The sequence below is a fragment of the Labrus mixtus genome, chromosome 8 (assembly GCF_963584025.1).
Source record: "Labrus mixtus chromosome 8, fLabMix1.1, whole genome shotgun sequence".
Classification (NCBI taxonomy): Eukaryota; Metazoa; Chordata; class Actinopteri; order Labriformes; family Labridae; genus Labrus; species Labrus mixtus.
In genome coordinates, this window is record NC_083619.1 from 17,741,739 (window position 1) to 17,762,444 (window position 20,706).

The 20,706-nt window shown below is 39.7% G+C and overlaps 3 protein-coding genes across 3 annotated transcripts; all 3 read left to right on the forward strand.

The window, feature by feature from the left end:
* Positions 1–3,725: 3,725 nt before the first annotated feature.
* foxq1a (forkhead box Q1a) lies at positions 3,726–5,010 on the forward strand. The gene has a single exon (XM_061044803.1). The coding sequence runs from the start codon at positions 3,866–3,868 to the stop codon at positions 4,691–4,693; it is 828 nt and encodes a 275-aa protein (XP_060900786.1). The 5' UTR covers positions 3,726–3,865; the 3' UTR covers positions 4,694–5,010.
* A 1,427-nt stretch (positions 5,011–6,437) lies between these two features.
* Positions 6,438–9,559, forward strand: foxf2a (forkhead box F2a). Its single transcript, XM_061044804.1, has 2 exons — positions 6,438–7,721; positions 8,973–9,559. The coding sequence occupies exons 1-2, from the start codon at positions 6,758–6,760 to the stop codon at positions 9,146–9,148; spliced, it is 1,140 nt and encodes a 379-aa protein (XP_060900787.1). The 5' UTR covers positions 6,438–6,757; the 3' UTR covers positions 9,149–9,559.
* A 6,821-nt stretch (positions 9,560–16,380) lies between these two features.
* On the forward strand, positions 16,381–18,595 carry foxc1a (forkhead box C1a). The gene has a single exon (XM_061044805.1). It carries the CDS (start codon positions 16,692–16,694, stop codon positions 18,114–18,116), a length of 1,425 nt encoding a protein of 474 aa, XP_060900788.1. The 5' UTR covers positions 16,381–16,691; the 3' UTR covers positions 18,117–18,595.
* Positions 18,596–20,706: the final 2,111 nt, after the last annotated feature.

Sequence of the window (20,706 nt, forward strand, 5' to 3'; positions counted from 1 at the left end):
GCTATGTAGGACAATGCAGACAAATAGTACTTGGAGAGATATGTCATACATGCAAAAAAAAGGAATCTAAATCAGTGTAAAAAAAGTACTTTAGTGTCCTTTACAAATTAATAACACATTGTACAAAGCCTGCTTAGTAAAATGTTTATTGTTATTTATGGAGTTATACTACAAATTAGAATCCACCTAACGAACCGAACTCAAATGGTGGGTTGGGACCCAAAAGTGGGACGCAAAGCTGTTTACAGTGGATTGCGAAAATGTGACCGAAAAAAAAAAAAAAAGTGTCTAGAAATCTATGAAGCGCTCTGAAAACATGCTGGTTTTGTTCATTCTCCTTGTTCTGTCACATGTTTTGTACCATCTGAGGTCCAAACTGCACTATTTTTCATTTGATAAATATGATTGGTTGAAAAAATATCCCAAATTTGGTTCACAGTTTTCATGAAGGAGTTGGTGGTGTGTCCTTAGGCTAGACCAGTTGAGAACCTCTGCATTAACTCATATTAGAGTAAAAGCTTCTGCTAAATGAATTGTAGAATTGTAGAGTATAGTTTGGTTGACCAAATGCAAACATCACTAAATGTAAGTGTTTTTCACGTCTTTGTCTTCCTTGTCTAATTTCTTATTTCCATGAAAATGTTCCACAGTGAATCATAATTTCAACATAAATTGTTAAACTATAAACAAACAAAAGCTGACTTAGGTTTAACAAGCTGAGACTGAAATAAAGATAAACATAATGAGTGAAACTTGAGAGAAATGCAGAGAAATCAAACAGCCTTTAGTTTTATGTCAAAGTCATGTTGTCATCCAAAATAAAAAATGACTGTAAGACTATTTTCTTCCCTTCACAAATACCTCTGTAGAGAGGAAACATATTCTAAAAGTCTACTCTGAGCTTCATGTTTCTGTTCAACACAAGCATGGCTGTCTGCAGCTGTAGTTCTCCAATCGTTGAGCTGTACACTGAGCTGTAAAGGAGTTGTTATGCAATAACTGACAAAGTTAGCCATGGAGTGCCACAAGGTTCAGTGCTTGGACCGATTCTCTTTACATTATATATGCTTCCTCTGGGTAATATTATGAGGAAACACGCCATACATTTTCATTGTTATGCAGATGATACTCAGCTTTACGTATCAATGAAGCCTGATTGGCACCAGTCAGTTATGTAAACTAGAAACGTGCTTTAAGGACGTTAGGACCCGGATGACCAGAATTCTTTTGCTATTTAACTCAGACAAGACTGAAGTTATAGTACTAGGCCCTAAAAACCTCAGAGAGACTCTCTGCATATACAGTACATCGTATTACTGCATGTATCTATCTGTAAATCTCAGTCACTAACCACCTATTTTCCTGGGAGCTCTTGAGCTCTCTTAGGCTTTTGGAGATCGTTGGTTGATGGCCAAATTGATTGATTGATTGATTGAAATCTATTCATGCATTTTATTAATTTGGCATCATAGAACTACACTGCAATCAGGCTGTTTTAGTCACTCAGGTCTGACTGCATGCTTCAGTGTTCCTCACTCCAACGTATACCAACAAGTGACACCTCAAAGTAGTGTGAGTTACAGGGATAGCAAGCTGCACCTGAATCCACATGTGCGTCTGACATTTCTACATTCCAATGATACAGGAAATGTGGCGCTTTTATGGATAACTTTAAGATTTTACATTATTTCACCAAAATCCTTCATCTTTTTCTCTGAATTTTATTGGCTTGTAGGTGTGTGGTAAAAAACTGATTTAATGAAAAGTGAAAGCTCTTATCAGATCTTTTGTCTGCAGAAAGCCAGCACACCACAATGCTCATATATCTCACGACACTGACGCGGACAGAGAGTCAGAGAAAAGTTGAGACAACAGTAGTTCAAATGATTTCTGACCTTGTGTCACTGACTGAGGTATCGCTTAATATATAGCCACATAAACTCAGAGTCAGGCTTTATTCAATCTATTGTTCATGGTTAGTATGCATGACAAGCCTTTGAGCTTTCATGTATACAATATACTGTCTATCTTAATCCTGTGTCTTTACAGATGTTTCAGTAAATCAAATGAATTAAAAACCACACACTAAAAATATAAATGTAAACTCAACCAAATCAACATTGTGGAGCTGAAACCAATAGATTTATCAGGACTCCATTAATGATTTATCAGTGCTTCATATATAATTTATTTAAAGCCTATTTTGGTTTTTTTTTTTTTTTTTTAAACTCAAGTGCTCTCATTTATCTTTCTACTATAGCAATAATGCAGTTCTAAATTAATTCATAGCACGTGTGTCTTTGTCTCTTTGAAATAGTCATTGTATTAACAAATTAAATCGTTCATAAATTATATTAATTTGAATGAGTAAATTGATTTAAGTATAGCGACACTTTGCGCTGGATAAACTTAATCAAGATTTAAGTAACAAAAACAAATGGTAATAACTTTATAAAACTATTATTAGTCTCTGGTAACAAATTTTAAAATGTTGATTTTTTTTTTTCCATCTCGGCCAAATATGAGACACAAACATTCCTCCTTTGTTCTACCTATATAGCTCCTGATGTGTATTCACCACACACATACACACACACACACACACACTATGTGGCCTCACAAGCTGCTACATGCACTAACCCGAATGAATACATGCCACTTGAGCTCCTGTCATTGTGTGGTTAGCTTACAGGAATCCATCCCTGACATGCCACCTTTCAAAATAGTGACTTCACCCTGGATTGGGTGTCACAGACGGCACAAACGGATCATTACCTGAAGATCAAAACATTCACACAGCAACACAAACATGTGTAACCTAAATGAAGGAGCAGATCGAGAAGCACTATGCACAAACAATAATGTTTCTCGTCACAGTGAAAAATAAATATCAGCAACAGTGTGATGTCATCGTCAGTTTCCAGGTTTATGAGGATGTTCTTTCTTTTTTCCATTTGTCTATCTGATGATGGTGTTGCAGAATAAGCAGTGAAAACAGTGATTTGGTTTGATAACAGGAAGTAAAAGGACCAATTATGTAAAGATGGGTTGTTGAGTTCAATATAACTGCCAGCTGAACCTGAGTGGGAGGAGAATGGGGAGCTGCACTAAAGGAACATGAAATGCAAAGTTCAGAAGTATCTTTAGTAGGTCTCACCTGTCGTCTTTGTTGCCATGGTTTCCTCTGAATCACATAAAAAAACTAACTACAACTTTCCCAGAGTATTTCAAAACTTCAGTGTTCTCAGTCAAAAAGGAGAATGAATCACAATGCATCTTTCCTTTATCTGTTTAAATGTTACACTCCCAAGGGTGGAGCTGTTTTTTGGTGTTATTAAGATGCAGATGTTTTCTACATGAAGTGAAAGTTCAGGCTGCAGCAACTAATACCGACGTGCTGTATACATGCAGGCACCGCAGCTTTACACACATAGGAAACATGCGCCGCCTGGTTGTCTGAGGTAGAACAGTCCCAAGGTGTGTGCCAGATCACCTTTCACAGGTGAGACAAGTAATAAAACTGCTCTTAATGGTGTTTTCAGGAAACATCATCACTCAATTTGTGTAATATTATATTACAGGAGCGATGAACGTTTTATGATCATGGCTTTATTTATTATAATGACTTTAACGCACGCGATGTGAAGATGATTCTCCAAATCATTTGGAATCCGTGAACTCCTCCTCCTTCCTGGGTAGGTCCTGAGGTGAGCCGGGTATAAACTGCTGCTCACACACAGGTGTTGTTGAGAACGGCTGCAGCACTCGGGCAGGTGTGATGGCGCACACAGACTCCTTTGGATTTAAGTCGTCTTGACGCAGAGAAAGTCCGGAGTTCACGCACAGCCAAAAGGAGACAACAGCAATGAAGTTAGAGGTGTTGTGCGGAAGCCACTACGACACGAAACACATGGAGATGTGCAGTTACGCAGAGGGCAGTGTGCGCTCTCCTATGTCCGCTGAGGAGGAGCTGGGGTCGGATGGGGACTGCGTGGTGCACAGCCCTCCTCCACCTGCAACTCCGTGCGCCGTCACCAAGTCAAAGCCGTACGTACGGAGACCCAAACCTCCGTTCTCTTACATCGCTCTCATCGCCATGGCAATCCGGGACTCCCCCTCCGGACGTCTGACTCTGGCGGAAATAAACGAGTACCTGATGACAAAGTTCCCATTCTTCAGAGGCAGCTACACCGGCTGGAGGAACTCGGTTCGGCACAACTTGTCTCTAAACGACTGCTTTTTAAAGGTGCTTCGGGACCCGTCCAGACCTTGGGGGAAGGACAATTATTGGATGCTCAATCCTCAAAGCGAGTACACCTTCGCTGATGGGGTGTTCCGGCGCAGGAGAAAGCGCATCGATAAAAAGGAGAGTGCAGAGGAGCTTCAGCTCGCTCAGCCGCTTGAGCCCGAACCCGCCACAAAGACTGATTCAAGTGTCAAGTTTACGAGTTCGTTTACTATAGAGAGCATCCTCAGCAGGCCGTTTAAGAGGGACTCCGGCAAAGATTCTTTACGGCTACACCATACCTACACCTGGCCAAGCTACACTGATCTAATGATGCCGCATTCAAATACACCTGCTGCCTCTTTTTCATACGCCAAGTCACGCAGCCTCGTGGATTCCTTTGCTGCGCATGTGTCAAACCAGTATGACGCTGCGCTGCATACACAAACACTAAGTTATCAGAAATAAATCCGGGCTTTTTTTTTTCCGATTTAAAATCATCAACGTGCACTGATGATGGACATTGGAGGGAGGACATTATTATGGTGGCAAGGTGTTACACTTTCTTATTATTGTACCTTTGATTTATCCAATCAAAGAACCATACAGATGTTTTATTCACACGTTTTTTTTTTGTCAAGTGTCATTAAGCTGACTATTAACATTATTAACTTTGTTGTTTGTCTAAAAAAACGTTGTAAAATATGCACTTTGACTGTTTTTTTCTTATCTCGCTCAAAAATATGCTCTTTACAAAGAATTACAAAATAAAACGCTTGATGGTCTGCCTGTTCTTTTGTTATTCTCTCTCTCTCTCTCTCTCTCTCTCTCTCTCTGTGTCTGTCTATATATATATATATATATATAGGAGCCAGTGGTCCTTGTGGAGTCAGGTAAGGTCTGACACCTGTTGGAGACATCTGCACCTGTCAGGTACCAACGCAGTAAAGATGTTATCAAGACAGCTCTGCAAGGGATCGAACTAACACTAGAGGCTGACAGAGTCCCTTTTCTATATGTCAAAGCCTTTTGTAAATAACTTTAAAAATGCGCCATTGTGTTGTTCAGATATTAAGAATAAGATATGTTTCTTTAGATGATGAGGACGAAGAGGCTCATCTCTGGTTTCTACTACAAGAAAAAACAATGCCACGGTCAGGGCAGCAGTAGTGATAATAATAACTACAAATAATAATGAATAATGATAAAAATAAAAACAAATAATAAATATTAGTAAAAATAATACGACAGCTTCTAGAACTTATCATGTAAAAACAAAGTTCCATCTAAGTGTTTACATTCCAGTGTCCATGATCCTCGTTGCCATAGTATTTATGTTTTCTTACTGCACTTCATGTAGACGTCGCCTGGGTCACCACACATGCGCAGGAAAGGCTTTGTACAAATGGTGCATCCTGAGCGAAGTCGACCCGAATCCACAATAGGAAGAAATGTCTTCCAAGTAGGCCCATTCTTCTGCGAGAAAGTAAATTTCCTTTAAACCAGCTGTGCTTCCTGCGCGCAGCGGGGTTACAGGTTTGATGTGTCTGATATCTCAGCTAGATTGTGTTTGAACTTTGCTGGTGCATGGGAAATTCTTCCATGTCACGTGCTTGCTAAGCGACTTGCTCTGTAACGCAACATACATGCGTGAAACTCCGTGCGTAAAGTACAGAAAGTGGCATTTACAGCTGGAAACGATGCAAATTAAAAAAATATATATTTAATCATCTGAATCTTACTTTGGCCTTATTTAGAGTTTAATCAAGTCTTTTCTCCGGGGATGAAATCCAGACTACCAGAGGTAAACTGATACTTGTGCGCTGTGTGTGGCACGTTGGCACGCTCAGATGGAAAAAGCATGCTTCCTCTCATGTCAAAGTACTAATCCTGAACAGATCTCAAATGAACATAACAAGTTCCATTCTCCCTATACACCTTAATAAAACCAGTCACTAAGAGGACAAATGCGTTTTGTTTAATTTTTTCTTAATTTTGTCGGTTCCCTCATAATAGTTCTGAAAGATTTCCTTATCCAATATTTGTGTGACAAACGCATTCCGAGGTGTTTTTGAAAAGGGGTCGTGGGAGGAGATTTGTCTTCCTCTGCTGCGCCGTGTCCGGCTTCTAGTCTGGCTCGTGGCCAGATGGGGAGGGAGTAGTTCCTGGCGATTTCTTGGAGGGATTGGGGGGGGGGGGGGGGGGGGAGGAAAGAGGGGCAGAAAGATTTAACAATTGATAGGTAGTCGGGGTTGTGTTTGACCGGGTGGATATGCGCGAGCAAAGTCGAGGAGCTTACTTTCCCCTCTGTTATGGGGTTATTCCCAGCGATGGACACAGGGAGGAAGGAGGAACAGCAGCTGGTGTTTCTTGATTTTCACGCTCATAAACGTGCAGAGCATCGCAGAGGGACACTGGCCTTTGAATTGTAGCATAAGAGAACCGTTAACAAGGTTTGAATTAAAGGAATGGTTGGCTGCTCATATGTTTATTGAGGCAAGACAGTGACGGGGACTAAATAGAGGCGCAACCATGACGACGGAGAGCTCCAAGCAACATTTGGATTCACCTTATCCTCTGAGCTCTAGTCCAGCAGCTGCTGCTGTGAACGCAGCGCTGCTGAGCGCACAGCCAGGGATGGAGAGCGCGCAGGCTGCATCCACCAAATGGAAAAAGGGAAACTCTGGCTTAAGGCGCCCTGAGAAGCCTCCTTACTCATATATCGCCCTTATTGTGATGGCAATCCAAAGTTCACCGAGCAAAAGACTAACTCTAAGTGAGATCTATCAGTTCCTGCAGGCCCGCTTCCCTTTCTTTAGGGGGTCCTACCAGGGCTGGAAAAACTCCGTCAGACACAACCTTTCCCTGAACGAGTGTTTTATTAAGCTGCCTAAAGGTCTCGGTAGACCTGGAAAGGGGCACTACTGGACCATAGATCCTGGTAGTGAGTTCATGTTTGAGGAGGGCTCTTTTCGCCGGAGACCTCGCGGGTTCAGAAGGAAATGTCAAGCTTTGAAACCAATGTACAGGATGATGAACGGTATCGGCTTTGGTGCGTCCATGCTGCCCCAGAACTTCGAGTTCCAGTCTCCACCAGGCTCATTAGCATGTCACAACAGCTACAACATAGACCTGATGGGTAATACAGTGCCAGGAGGCTATGAGGGACTCGGGGGAGGACATCACGTCCCCCACATGTCATCAGGCTCTGGGTCATCATACATGTCCGCGTGTCAAGGGGGCTCTAATGCTGACTATTGCCCAGATAGCAGCAGCAGCCCCCTGCAGACCCCCCCGGCCATGGTGGGCACGTTGGACTGTCAGGCTGCTTATGCAAATGCAGCATCACACTGGAGCTCACCTGTGTCTTCATACATCAAACAGCAGACTGCGGCATCCTGCTCTAACACTTCTTCTATGCACGCGGGCATGTCCTCTTACGCTCTGGAGCAAGGCTACCTGCACCACAACGCGCGAGACTCCTCTGAGATATCAGGTAAAGTCTCATTGTGAGCTTGATCTATATTTAAGGATGAGTCCTGTTTAAACACAAGAAATTAAAATTTGTGATGAATATTTAACTGTGGTGATGACGTATCAGACAAAACACGAGTGGCTCCTTGCGTAAAACACTTAACTGTATTTATTTATTTCAGGCATCCATTGCAAGACGACTGTTAACAGTTTACTGGTTGTGTTTTAAATAGTCAACTTGTATTGGATGAACAACATACATAGGAGCAATAATTAAGAGGTTGAACCCAGATGAGTACAAATTAAAAATAGGGATGTAATTTTCTCCTTGTCGTGAATAATCAGATTGTGTGATCAGTGCATTTTAACATCTGCAACATTTAGCCTCCTGTGTCTTAAATTTCTCACTGCATTGCATCTTTCAGCAGGCTTTTTGGAGAGTCATGTGGAATGTATTAAAGAGACGAAATGCAGAATAACATCAAGAAGCAACGGAAATGTCAAGACAGACTTTCTTAACAAACAATAAAAGACGAAATGTTCAATTAAAGGAAGCTTCATACAACAGCAGGACGTTCTTTATAATCAGCTGTAAATTCGTGCTTTTCAACTTGAAGCCTTTCAATGATTTATGTGTTTGGTGGATTTTCCACCATCAAGTTTTAATTGAAACAAAGTTGCCAAGTTAAGCCTGTTTTTTTTTTTAGCATGAAAAATATTTGATTTTATTTTTTAAAGATTTGTAGTGAATCATATATATCTAGACTTTAGATAGGCTGAACCCATCTTCATCTTTAAAATGTCTCCACAATTTATTTGAGCAAGTCTTTGATTAAGTAAACAAAAATAAATAAATAGAATTAGTAGGCATACTGTTTATTTACACATGTATTTATAGACTTGTTTTACAATGAGGAAGTAATACATCTTGAATAAACTTTTAACTTATTACCAACATTGCAATATTTCTAGACTCAAAAATATGAACAGTAGTATACGTATTTCCTTGCAACCTGGCAACCCAGCATAGGCATTTCTCATAAGTTCCTATCCCGTAATTTTGATAGAAACTGATTACTGAAATCTTGTTTTATTTGTTTCAAAGAGCCATGAGAACTAGAAACAATTCAAATGTAGAATGGTACTGAACGGTACCAACACATATTTTGAACTGACAACGCGTAGGCGTTCGAGCCTGTTTTCCATTGGGAGGCCTCTATGAGCAGATGACTGACGTGATGGTTTGACCTGCCGTGTCCTGTTTATTTTTCAGTGGGTCTGTCTCGGTATTCCGGTCACTCTGCTCCTGTGTGTGACAGGAAGGACTTCGTTTTGAACCTCAACGGAATCTCTTCTCTCCATCCCTCCAGCAGCGGAGGATCTTACTATCATCAGCTCCACCACCATCACCAGAGCGTCTATCAGGACGTAAAGCCGTGCGTCATGTGAACAAACAAAACCGCAACAAAAAAGAAGGAATTTGCATTTTTCAACCAACAAGTTGAATTTCTGCAGAATCTTTGATTGATGATGATTTAATTTACTTTCAAATCAGCTTGAAGACGGAAAACTTCCCACATAAAGACCTTTTCTTTTAATCAAATAACTCTTAAATATCAGACATTGCTATCATGGCACTAAATGCTTTTGATTTTCTATGCAGGGAAGAGCAATATCAACATTTTATAGGTGAAACGTTCCTGGATTCTGTTGTATTCATGCACTAACATTGGTTTTTATGAAATTGTTCAAATTATGCAGAATTCCGGCAGAAAGCCCTTTGAGAAAATTGTTAAGAAAATGAAAATCACAAGTGTTTATTGTCTCTCACAATAAAACAATCGTCTCTTTTCATCAGCACTGCAGCTCTGCTTTCTTTTTTCCAGATTATAATAATAATTATTATTATAATACAAATACAAGTCCTTCTTTAAGGAGAACATAACATGTCACGAACTTTCGTTATTTTTCCGCCTTCTTGTCTCTTTACAAATGTTTTGTTTAAATTGTCTAATTTATTAACGACATTTTTTTTATTTTATTTTATTTTATTTTTTACCAAAGATACAAAATTCGTTTGTTTTAAATGTGAAGAGTCAGAGACAGTGTCATGGCCTTGAGCGTCATAACGGAGTTCCTTTGGTTCAATGGACGCTGTCTATAATAAACATGACTTTTATTCTTCTTTTATTTCCACTCTGAAATGACGCTTCACTGTCTTTCCCCATCAGTTCAACGTGTGGATATGAATGTGGAAAAGTGTTCTGGTGTAGTTTTATTTTACACAGATGACTTTTATTTGATTAAAATAAACGTTACAAATATTTTAAATGGAGTCATCGGGAGGGGGGTATTTCTAAACTTATCCTCAGCCTCCTCAGTTTAACATTTAGGTTTACCATCTTACGTATAAATGATCACTACTAGACGATTTACCAGAGAGACAGAAGGAAATCAAAACGTGTATTTACAAACGCTTTACGACTCTGGGATGGGAACTCTTCCTGCTGTATGGTTTTGACGTGACTATACCGCCCCCTCGTGGAGATTCAATGTTGTAGCTCCGTAATTCTATTGTACTGATGCCCTCTGCTTCTTTGAGAACTAAAACGTAATGTCAAACAGGCAGTTTGTCGTTCAATCACACTAGAATACTGAATATAAATTTGTCAGATATTCACATTTGATGCATTGGAGTAAAAAAAAAAAAAAAGAACTGTCCCTCTGATACCAAATATAGTGCAGTCACCTACAAAACGCGACTATAGTATGCTCAACTCAACTGTTTTATTTAACAGGTGCAGACTAATCTGTTAAATATTTAAAAAATAAAGTGATTGAAGAAAGGCCTTTAAACACAGCGTTCTCAGATCTTGAATTGTAATCCAGAATCTGATCATTTTATTTGTTTACTATTGAGTTCAAGGCTGCGAGGTAAAGAAGACATTTGTGCAGTAATAGGGTTGCATGTTTATTTAACAGCATGCAAACACATCACGTCGGATCTCACAAATGAGACTGTTGCACAGATTCAAACAACCAGCCTGGTTTAAAAGTGAGAGCAGGCCGGTTTAATGAATGAATAGAAACCTCTATGTCTCTAGTGTATAGCCTATATAATATGTCTAATGGAACTGAGGAGGATCATTCATACATTTCCACTTGTCTGTGATCCATCTCACGTAATTAACATGTTTGTATGTACACTACATGAACAAAGAAAAATAAATATGAATAGTAAATATATTAAGTGAAGCAAAGTCAGTGGTTTCAATTGTTACCCTGTGAATATGAGTGTGTTGCTGCATTGTGACTGCAGAAGTTAGTGTAAACATTACATATTTTCAATGTAAATAAGCACTGGATCAAATGTCTGTAATTAATATTTATACGATCAAACATTAATTATAATTAAATTGAAAATGTAAACAACAGACAGAGATAATGTTACACAAAATAAAAAAAAGCATAAAGAAACACAGAATGGTCGAACACTTAATGACTCATCCCAAAGGGAGTGGGAAGCGATGAATACATTGACATCAACAAAGACCCGCTAGAATATTTCTTTAGTAAGATAGTGATTCTTTCATGATGGCTTGAACACTAAATGTCTTAATTTCAATTGAACAAAGAATCAACCCAAAAGTCAAAAAGGCTTTTCTCTGAATCTGGGACATTTTGCAATTAATCTGATTTATGTACAAATAAAAAATTGAGATTATATTTCCCTTTTTTTTTATTCACCTTTTAGGTAAATGTCTTTATATTTTCTTGTTTGTTTTGACACCTTTCTACTAATGGCTTTTCTTATTTGTACATGTTATTGTCCGTCATTTCAGTACGATACATTCATGATCTTCTCTCAGATCATTCTCAATGCTGATGAACAAACTTCATCACACAGAGAACGAGATAAAGCTGAAAGAGGAAACTTCATACATAAACCCAAAGGAAAAAAATAAATCCAATCAATAACATTCCAACAAGTCAAAACAGGCACCATGACATAATACTGTAGACTTTATGATGCTGACTTATATAATCTAATATATGTCAAACTGAGGCACTGATGAAGGGGTGACAGAAAGTTGGATGAGAATGATTGTTTTCCATTTCTTTCTGCACAAATATTGTCTATGTTAAATAATAATATTAAAACATTTCAAATATGTTTTATTCTGGCATTAACAAAAAACAACACTGGCTTTGAAGTGTAACACAACAGTGGCAACATACCATCTACTAATCTTAATGCTTTAGGGGCTCAAAAAGAAAATGTATTTCTATTGTAATATAAGTAATAATAAGTAATAACAAAAGGAAAAGTGCTACATTGCAGTGCAAAGAAAGCCACTAGCAGCCGCCAACACAGTCTTAATGTGTTTTTTTTTTCCACACAAGTCCTGTGTCTGACCAATCAGAGTGAAGGATTTAGGGGTCACAACAGGAGGAAGAGTTTGAAACTGCACACAAGTGTATATCACACATACAATCACATTTAGAGGAGACTGACTAGTTTGTGTTCTCAATAGATATTTTTCCCAGAAGATTTAATAAATAATACACTAACAGGTAAATGCAATTCAAATCTAAAGTAAGGCATCAGTAAACAAAATGTATGAATGAAACTTAATAAGTTTACTTAAGAAGTATCAGCATAAAAAAGTGCTCCCATAAATAGTTTAAAAGTATAAATAAGTTTGAAGTTAGAAAGTTTTAGTATGAAATTATTTACAAACAACAACAACATTCATGTTTTGAACAGACCTCTGATCAGTCCTCCTCATCTTTGAAGTCTTAAGTCAGAATAAGAATCGGAATCCGTTTTATTGGCCAAGTATGAGAGCACATTCAAGTGAATTTGACTAAACTTTACATGACTCATGTACAGAGAAACAAGTTGACACACTACACTTAAAACAAAGACAAGTTGGACAAAGGAAACACAGACACACAGTACTGAACTATAAGAAAAACAAACTGCTATGGATACAAACACTAAAATGATCAATTTATAGAACATAACACTTCTAAGGACACAATAGTACAATGGAGAGTGTGAAGCTGCAGAGAAAAAAGACATTTAGAGATGTGATTTCTATATAAAAGAGGTAGCTCGTGTAATATTAACATAACTAGTCTGTGAGCTGGCCTTTGGTGTAGCAACAATGACGTGACTGGTTGGGCCGAGCAGTGGTGTTGTGGTGCTTTAAGAAGTCGGTAGGCTTCTCTTTTTTTTTTTATATGTGGCCCATCTAGCAGAGGATAATCTGCCTCTGTTATAAACAGTGACATGCAAGACTCCTTTTGTATATTTAGTTAGTGCTTGTGAGCCAATCAGAGACAGAGTAGGGAGAGTCATCCCTTCACCATCCTAGGATGGGAAAAATTGCAGCATATACCACGGATATTATCAATCAATCAATGGTGTGAATCAGAGGGGATTTAGAAGTGGGTATACCCTATGGAGACTGAAGATAAGTGGGTATACTCTGTACACCCTGCACTACTGGGGTCAAGGATGATAGGGAAAGAAACTGAGAGTTGCAGTTTAGTGTAAGTGATGGCCTGTTTGGCACAAAATAAAGCTGACTCAGAATCAGCTTTATTGGCCAGGAATGCTTACACACGCAAGGAAGTTTACTTTGGTGAACAGTGCTCTCTAATGTATCACATTAAATATCAACACAAAACACACAGGTACCGGTGACTTCTCGTAGGCTGAGGGTCAGTGAACACAGACTAGAGCAGGCACATCATTAGTCCATGGGTTATAATCCATATCTAATACACATTTCCTGCCAAATGAGTACTTTTACTGCTGCTTATTTCAATACATTTGGATGATTACTTTTGCCCCTTTACCTGCTATTTTCAACGTAATGTGCTATTTCTTATTACTTCTTGTTAACACAAGTACTTCTTCCTTCTCCAACATCTATATGGAGAATTATAGGAGAGACAACAGTTGTGTTTTGTCTATTGAAGGACATCCGAAACAGTTTGTTACATGCGTTTACACGAACATGCATGTTGAAAGGTCTCGTACTTTTAAAACATAGTTTCAGTTTTTAGTGTGGCACTATATTTATACAACAGACAGAATGCTGTTGTATCTGTATATTTGTTTAACTACTGGCTGTGTTTCAAGTTCAGTGAAGTATCTAAAGTCGTGGTTTTCTTTACCTGATAGCCTATCTGTGTCTGACATACCCGTCTCTTGATGTGACGTCTGACTGTGCTGTTACTTGATTTAAATTCTTCACTCTACACATTTTGCAAACAATTATATTTCAATATATTTTGCAGTTGGATCAATATGTTTTTAACTTCATGTGACTAATCATGATTTAGATATTGTATACAGGATACAGTCTTCTCTTCTAGCCATGAACTTTTTTTTATACTTTGCAAGCTACAACAAGCATTAAACTAAAACTTTTATAGTTTATTTATTATTTAATTTAAAGTGAAGGAATGTGCGTGACTAGTTTACTCTATTACTCATAAAAATGTTGCTTATGTTGTCACTTCGGCCCGAGGCAGCCCTGCCTGTCAGACTGAGGGGGGACACGAAGGACTGTAGTACTGTAGTAGACCGTTAGGTGGCGGTAGTGTCTTATTAATAGTATGCTATACCTTCCAGCCTAACACGATTCAACACTGCCACACATATCATGACAACATGTTATAGTGTTTATAAATTAAAACTTTTATATTTTGGGTAACATCAATATATATTTAAAAAATCCCAAAATAAAGAAACACAACTGAAGGGCCATATGAACAGAGAGGCTACATGTGTTAAAAAAAAGACCTTAATAACTGAAGCATTCGTGGAGATTTAGTGTTTAAAGGTTGTGTTCTGATTGTTCATATTGTATTCAAATATCCCAATTAAGTTACAAATGTATCAATCTATGTTGAAAGAAACTGACAGAGAAACTTACATCTTGCTGAACACTAGAGGGCGCCAACATCATATTTATCTATCAATCAGTCTGTCTGTGTCTGTCTGCCTGTTGTGAGTTTGATTTGATTAATTTTTGTAAACATGGCTAGTTATATAAGTCTGAATTAGAGTACACATTGTTTTATTTGAATCAGTTTCTGTGCCTATATTGTTACAGTCAATATAGATATAATCTTTCTTATTGTTTTCCATGTCCCATGTCTTTTGTTTTAAGGAAAGAACAACTTACAAATGTGGGGAAACTAGATGTTAAAATTGACATAAACAGACAATACAATCGACAAAGTTGTAGACCAAAATGACTAGAACAAGTGTGTTCATCCCCCCCCCCCCCCCCCCCCCCCCCCAAAAAAAAAAAAAAATCTGAATCTGAACAATAATGCAGCCCTGTAATTAGAGGTATACAAAAGTCCATAGCCTAATTGTTCCGCATGTTGTTTCGTTTATTATTTTCACATCCATTCATGTGTGTCGCTGCGGTTCACTCGTGGATACCTTCAATAATGAAGATTTAAGGAGGACTGGGTGGGCAGGCCGCAGTATTAAGTCAAAAGTCCGTCGTGAGTTGAGTAAACAGCTCGGGGCGGTGGAAAAAGTTCATGCCCGGGTCCATGTAAGGAGAAACCAGCCGAGCAGCAGGCCACTGCACGGACGTTTAATTAAGACGACCTGCGGAGGATTACTGCGATATTGGGACTGTAACTTTGCCTCACAGTGACCATTTACAATTTCATGCACAGTCGCCATTGACAGCAGGGCGATACGGAGGCCTCAAGGCTCCGCTTATTGAACCTTTTTTTCTATCTTTGGCCCAAATCTGCGTTCATTTCACATCGGCCTCAAACTGATTAGTTACGTTTGGCTGCCATAAAACGCTGTATGACCTCTCAGGTGACTATTTTTAATATTACATTAAAATTAAAAAGTCTCTCATGATTATTTTATTCCGTTTAAGTTATAAATAAATCCCCCAAAGGCCCTTAAACATCACATCCCACATCCAAACATTATTCTGTCAGGCACCTCATGTAAGGTGTCACGGTCATCCCATTTGCTCCTTTTGTCTTTAAATCTTTTTTTACTTTGAATAAACTCTCACACCTCGCAGCCCAAGCTGTCTTTTAATTCCTGCAGTAATGAGATCTCGCTTCACCGCCCACTGCCAACAATGCGAGGCTCTGATCTTACTGTGATCTGCTAACTAATAAAAATGCACCTCTAGGCTCTATGTTCAAACTGCGCGTTAAGACACCGTTTGGCTGTTTTGAGTTCATATGAAAGACAAGAAATGAACGTGGAAACCATATGTAATAAATTAAACAAATGAGGCTCATATTCGTAGCGACAACCTGACTTCGTTAAGATGTTTATATTTTATATAATTGATTTAATATCCATATCTTTGTTATAATTTAAAAATCTAATTTTAACAGACAATCCATCTGTTTCTTTTTTATTTAGACATCAACAGGTCTGACAGAGGATGTCTTTCTGTAACAAAGTGTGCGGGAATTTGCCCTGCACGCTTTGATTGCGCACATGTGTGAGTTGCTCTGTCACGTCTGAAGTCTTGGCTGGAGTGGACTGGGAGGTACCGACACCTCCTCTTTCTCGTTTTTTTTTTTTTTTTTTTTTTTAAAGCCCCGAGTGTGGCCATCAGTTCTCTGCTCCCTCCGCATGGCCTGCCTCCTCATTGGACAACTCGCGCACTTTTGGGGAGGAGCTCCACCCGCAAGCAAAAAGGAGGAAAGAATTTAACTGCGCAAAAGTCCCGTGTGCGGTGACGGATATCCAAAGTTCAGAACTTTTTCAATGTGCGTTTCATAGAGACTTAGACATGGGGACGGCTTAAACGCAGCTGAGATCCAGCACGTTGCACTGTTGTTGATACTTTTCCTTTTTCTTTTTCTTCACAAGTGCGCAGTGGAGGAGCTGTGATTTGTGCGCCTCCGAGATCTGAGGTAGGAGAAGTGGAGCTCTCCCTGTGCGTAATTTGGACCTTTTCTTCCTGACAACATGCAGGCTCGCTACTCCGTCTCCAGCCCAAACTCTCTGGGCGTCGTGCCCTACATCAGCAGCGACCCGAGCTACTACCGGGCCGCAGCCGGTGGCGGATACACCGGGATGCCAGCTCCTATGAACATGTACTCTCACGCGGCCCATGACCAATACCCTGCCAGCATGGCGCGCGCGTATGGGCCGTACACCCCTCAACCTCAGCCAAAGGATATGGTGAAACCCCCCTACAGCTACATCGCGCTCATCACCATGGCTATCCAAAACTCGGCTGACAAGAAGGTGACCCTGAATGGGATTTATCAGTTTATCATGGAGAGGTTTCCATTCTACCGAGACAACAAGCAGGGCTGGCAGAACAGCATCAGGCACAATCTGTCCCTAAATGAGTGTTTTGTCAAAGTGCCTCGCGACGATAAAAAACCCGGTAAAGGCAGCTACTGGACCCTGGACCCGGACTCTTACAACATGTTTGAAAACGGGAGCTTCCTGAGGAGGAGGCGGCGGTTCAAGAAGAAGGACGTGGTGAAGGAGAAAGATGATCGACTGCAGAAGGATGTCGCGCCGCCGAGGCAGCAAGGAGGCCGGGAGCAGGAGCAGTCGGTGCAGGGCTCCAAGCCCGTGAGGATCCAGGATATTAAGACTGAGAATGGGACAGTCACGCCTCCGCAGGCCGACTCTCCCTCTCTGAGTACCGTGCCCAAAATCGAGAGCCCGGACAGCAGCAGCAGCATGTCCAGTGGGAGTCCTCACAGCATCCCATCCAACAGATCCATCGGGTTGGACAGCTCTGAGCACCACCATCACCACGGCCAGGCCTCTACGCAGGGCTTCAGCGTGGATAACATCATGACCTCCCTTCGGGGGTCCCCACAAGAGGCCACAGAGCTTCCCTCCGGCCTCAGCGCCTCCAGAACAGGTATAACCCCGTCTTTGTCCTTAAACTATTCTCCAAGTCAGCCAGTCTATAGTTCCCCTTGCACCCAAAACTCCATCTCCACTACCTCCAACGCCACCTATCATTGCAACATGCAAGCCATGAGCTTGTACGCCGGGGACAGGTCGAGCCACCTGGCACCGAGCACCACCGTGGACGAAACGTTGCCAGATTACTCTGTCACCACCACCTCGTCCTCCCTGAGCCACGCGAACCTAAACTCTGCGCAGGAGGGCCACCATTCCCACCAAGGGAGGCTGACCTCATGGTACCTCAACCAGGCCGGAGACCTGGGCCATCTAGGCGCGGCGTACCCCACCGCTCAGCAGCAGAACTTCCATTCAGTCCGAGAGATGTTTGAATCCCAGAGAATCGGCTTGAATAACTCGCCGGTGAATGGGAATAACAGCTGTCAGATGTCATTCCCACCGAGCCAATCCATCTATCGCACTTCTGGAGCTTTCGTATACGACTGCAGCAAGTTCTGACCATAACAACAACCAAAAAACAGGCTCAGTATTCTCCTCACGGTGTTTGAACTCTTTTAGTCAAATCAAACATTTCCCCACATGGACTTAATATGAGACCGAAAACACAAACAGAAAAGACTTGATCTCGTTTTTGTCTAAACAACAGTGTTACTGCAAATAACACGTAAGTCTCTCTTCGCTTTTGTGCCTTTTATTATATGATATGTTAAAGTAATGCCAGTTTCCATGGACGTGTAAATTGCATATAGTAATTTATTTCTAAAAATAAAAATGTAGCCGGATATTATGGACCAAACACCAAAAAAAGTGTTTTTAAAAAATGGAATTGCCTTTTGTGTCCAAAATAATTTGTTCCATTATAAAAGAAGAAAAAAAAAAGGAACGTGTATATCGTCGTACTATTTCAAAGATTCTTCCTTTGTTGAAAAGTATTTTGAAGGATTTGTTTGTTTGTTTAATAAATTGTCATTTTTTTGTGAGTTTAAACTTACGCCTCGTTTCTTGCAGACTTCAATTCTGGCTCGTGATATTTCACATTAAGATTTTGTTTTTCTATCTGCTCTCACCCTCTGGCATATATATATATTTTTTTATATTGAGTGCGTTCAGCACAATATGCGTAAAAAGTTAAATATACTTAAACTACTCTGCTGCAGGCATCCTAATCTTCAACACCTTGACTCTAATAATAAGAAAAATAATATATACCCCAATATAATACAATATTGCCCAATAATTCTCCTCTCCTTCCTATTGAGACAATTTAGAGGACACGTGAAAACAATTATAAAGCAAAAAAGCACATTTGTTTACAATTGCTTGGCACGTTGTAACAACAAACGTATTTCAAAGCTTTTTACCTTCTTATGTTATTTTCTGCGTGTATTTTTATAGTCTCATTAGAAAGGCTGTTGGGTTTATACGAGCTGGTGTTGACCTGAGGCCTGCAGACCTGGGAGCCAGCCTGCACACAGCAGCAGCACTACTTTGTTTTGGATCGTGTTGTGTGTTTACTGGCGCATTCCTCTGCTTACTTAATATCATACCACACATGCCAAAGATAGTGTTGTTGTCACTTTACTTCTGATGATTGAATCATCACAAGTCTGACATGACGCTGACGTGAATGAAGACAACTAGCGTCACCTTTAAACGTACCTCAGTAGTTGTTCAGAGTGTGTGTGAAATGAACTCAACATGCTTGACATGTCAGATCGATGATTTATTGTTATCCTATGTAGTGTTGTTTTCATTCATCCTCACAGTTACATCAATTCATTACAATGATTTTCTGTAATGACGGTAAATACAAACTCAAATATTACTTCAGTCATAAAATAGAGGAAGGCAATTCTTTATTTTTTTATGTGAATCATAGAAAATCTTACGCAAAAGCACGACTTTCTTTCTTGACAATCAAAGTAGAGTATTATTTGGATTTAATTTGCATTGCATTTTTTATTTTAAGGATTTCAAATATTAATTTAGCAAGTCTAGTTCAAGTTCTATTTTATTTTGTTAATATATAGGCTACTACAATTAAAAATATGTAATAATAGTTATTGCTCTGTCAGACTTGCGTAAGACGTGCGAAAAATTACGCATAGCGATAGTCCGTAAGAAATACAACAACAATAATAATAAATAATAATAATAATAAATTGGAAGAAGTTAAGTATGTATAGGCAAAAATAAGGTTTTATGAGAACATTATTATGTGGTGTAAACATGATGTGGTTTAGAATATGGCTTAAAAAAACATGTAATAGTAAATAAAACAATATCTTTAGGAATTCCACCACATACATTTGCATTTGCAAAGCAAGCTGTTGAATTTGTTGTTTTTATACTTTTGCATACCGAATTTCCTCCAGAAGGAGAGTGGAAGACAACACATCAGGCTGTGGCACATGTTGGCATACACAAAATGAAGAACCCACAGCGAGAATTAGCACAAGTCGTTCTTTGAACTAAAATATAAAGTTATTTTTTGTTGTTGTTACAAAATCAAATGTAATTATGAAAGGCTTTTCGGCAATTTCACAAGACAGACAGCAGCAATACTACAACACATCATATCAGAACTCGAGTGAGTAGCTGCAGGTCATGTGTTGTGTAATAGTGAAACAAGAACAAACAGTGAAGAGCAGAGCATATTTCAATTGTTCACTGTAGCCACAATGAAATGCTGCGTCTCTAAACTCCCCGATTGCACCGATTGCTCATAAAAGTCATTAGATACTTTCCCAAGTTTGGGGCCTAATAAACAAACGTCGTGTTAGCCGAAAGATTGATGGCGCCCTCACAGAAACGAGCAGGTCAGGAAGGAATAAAATTCAATCAGAGACGTGGAATCGTTTTTCATGAGACGGAAAAGGCAGAGAGGGAGAAGGAGGTCAATGAGGAGGATGTCGGCCGCCAGAGCACCCTCAACAATGTAACAGGACATAGCATACCCACACGTGCGCGCGGCCACACACACACACACACGCACACACACACACACACACACACACACACACACACACACACACACACACACATATGGAGACAGTAGAGCGTATCTTGGTGTGTTTGATTTGAGTTC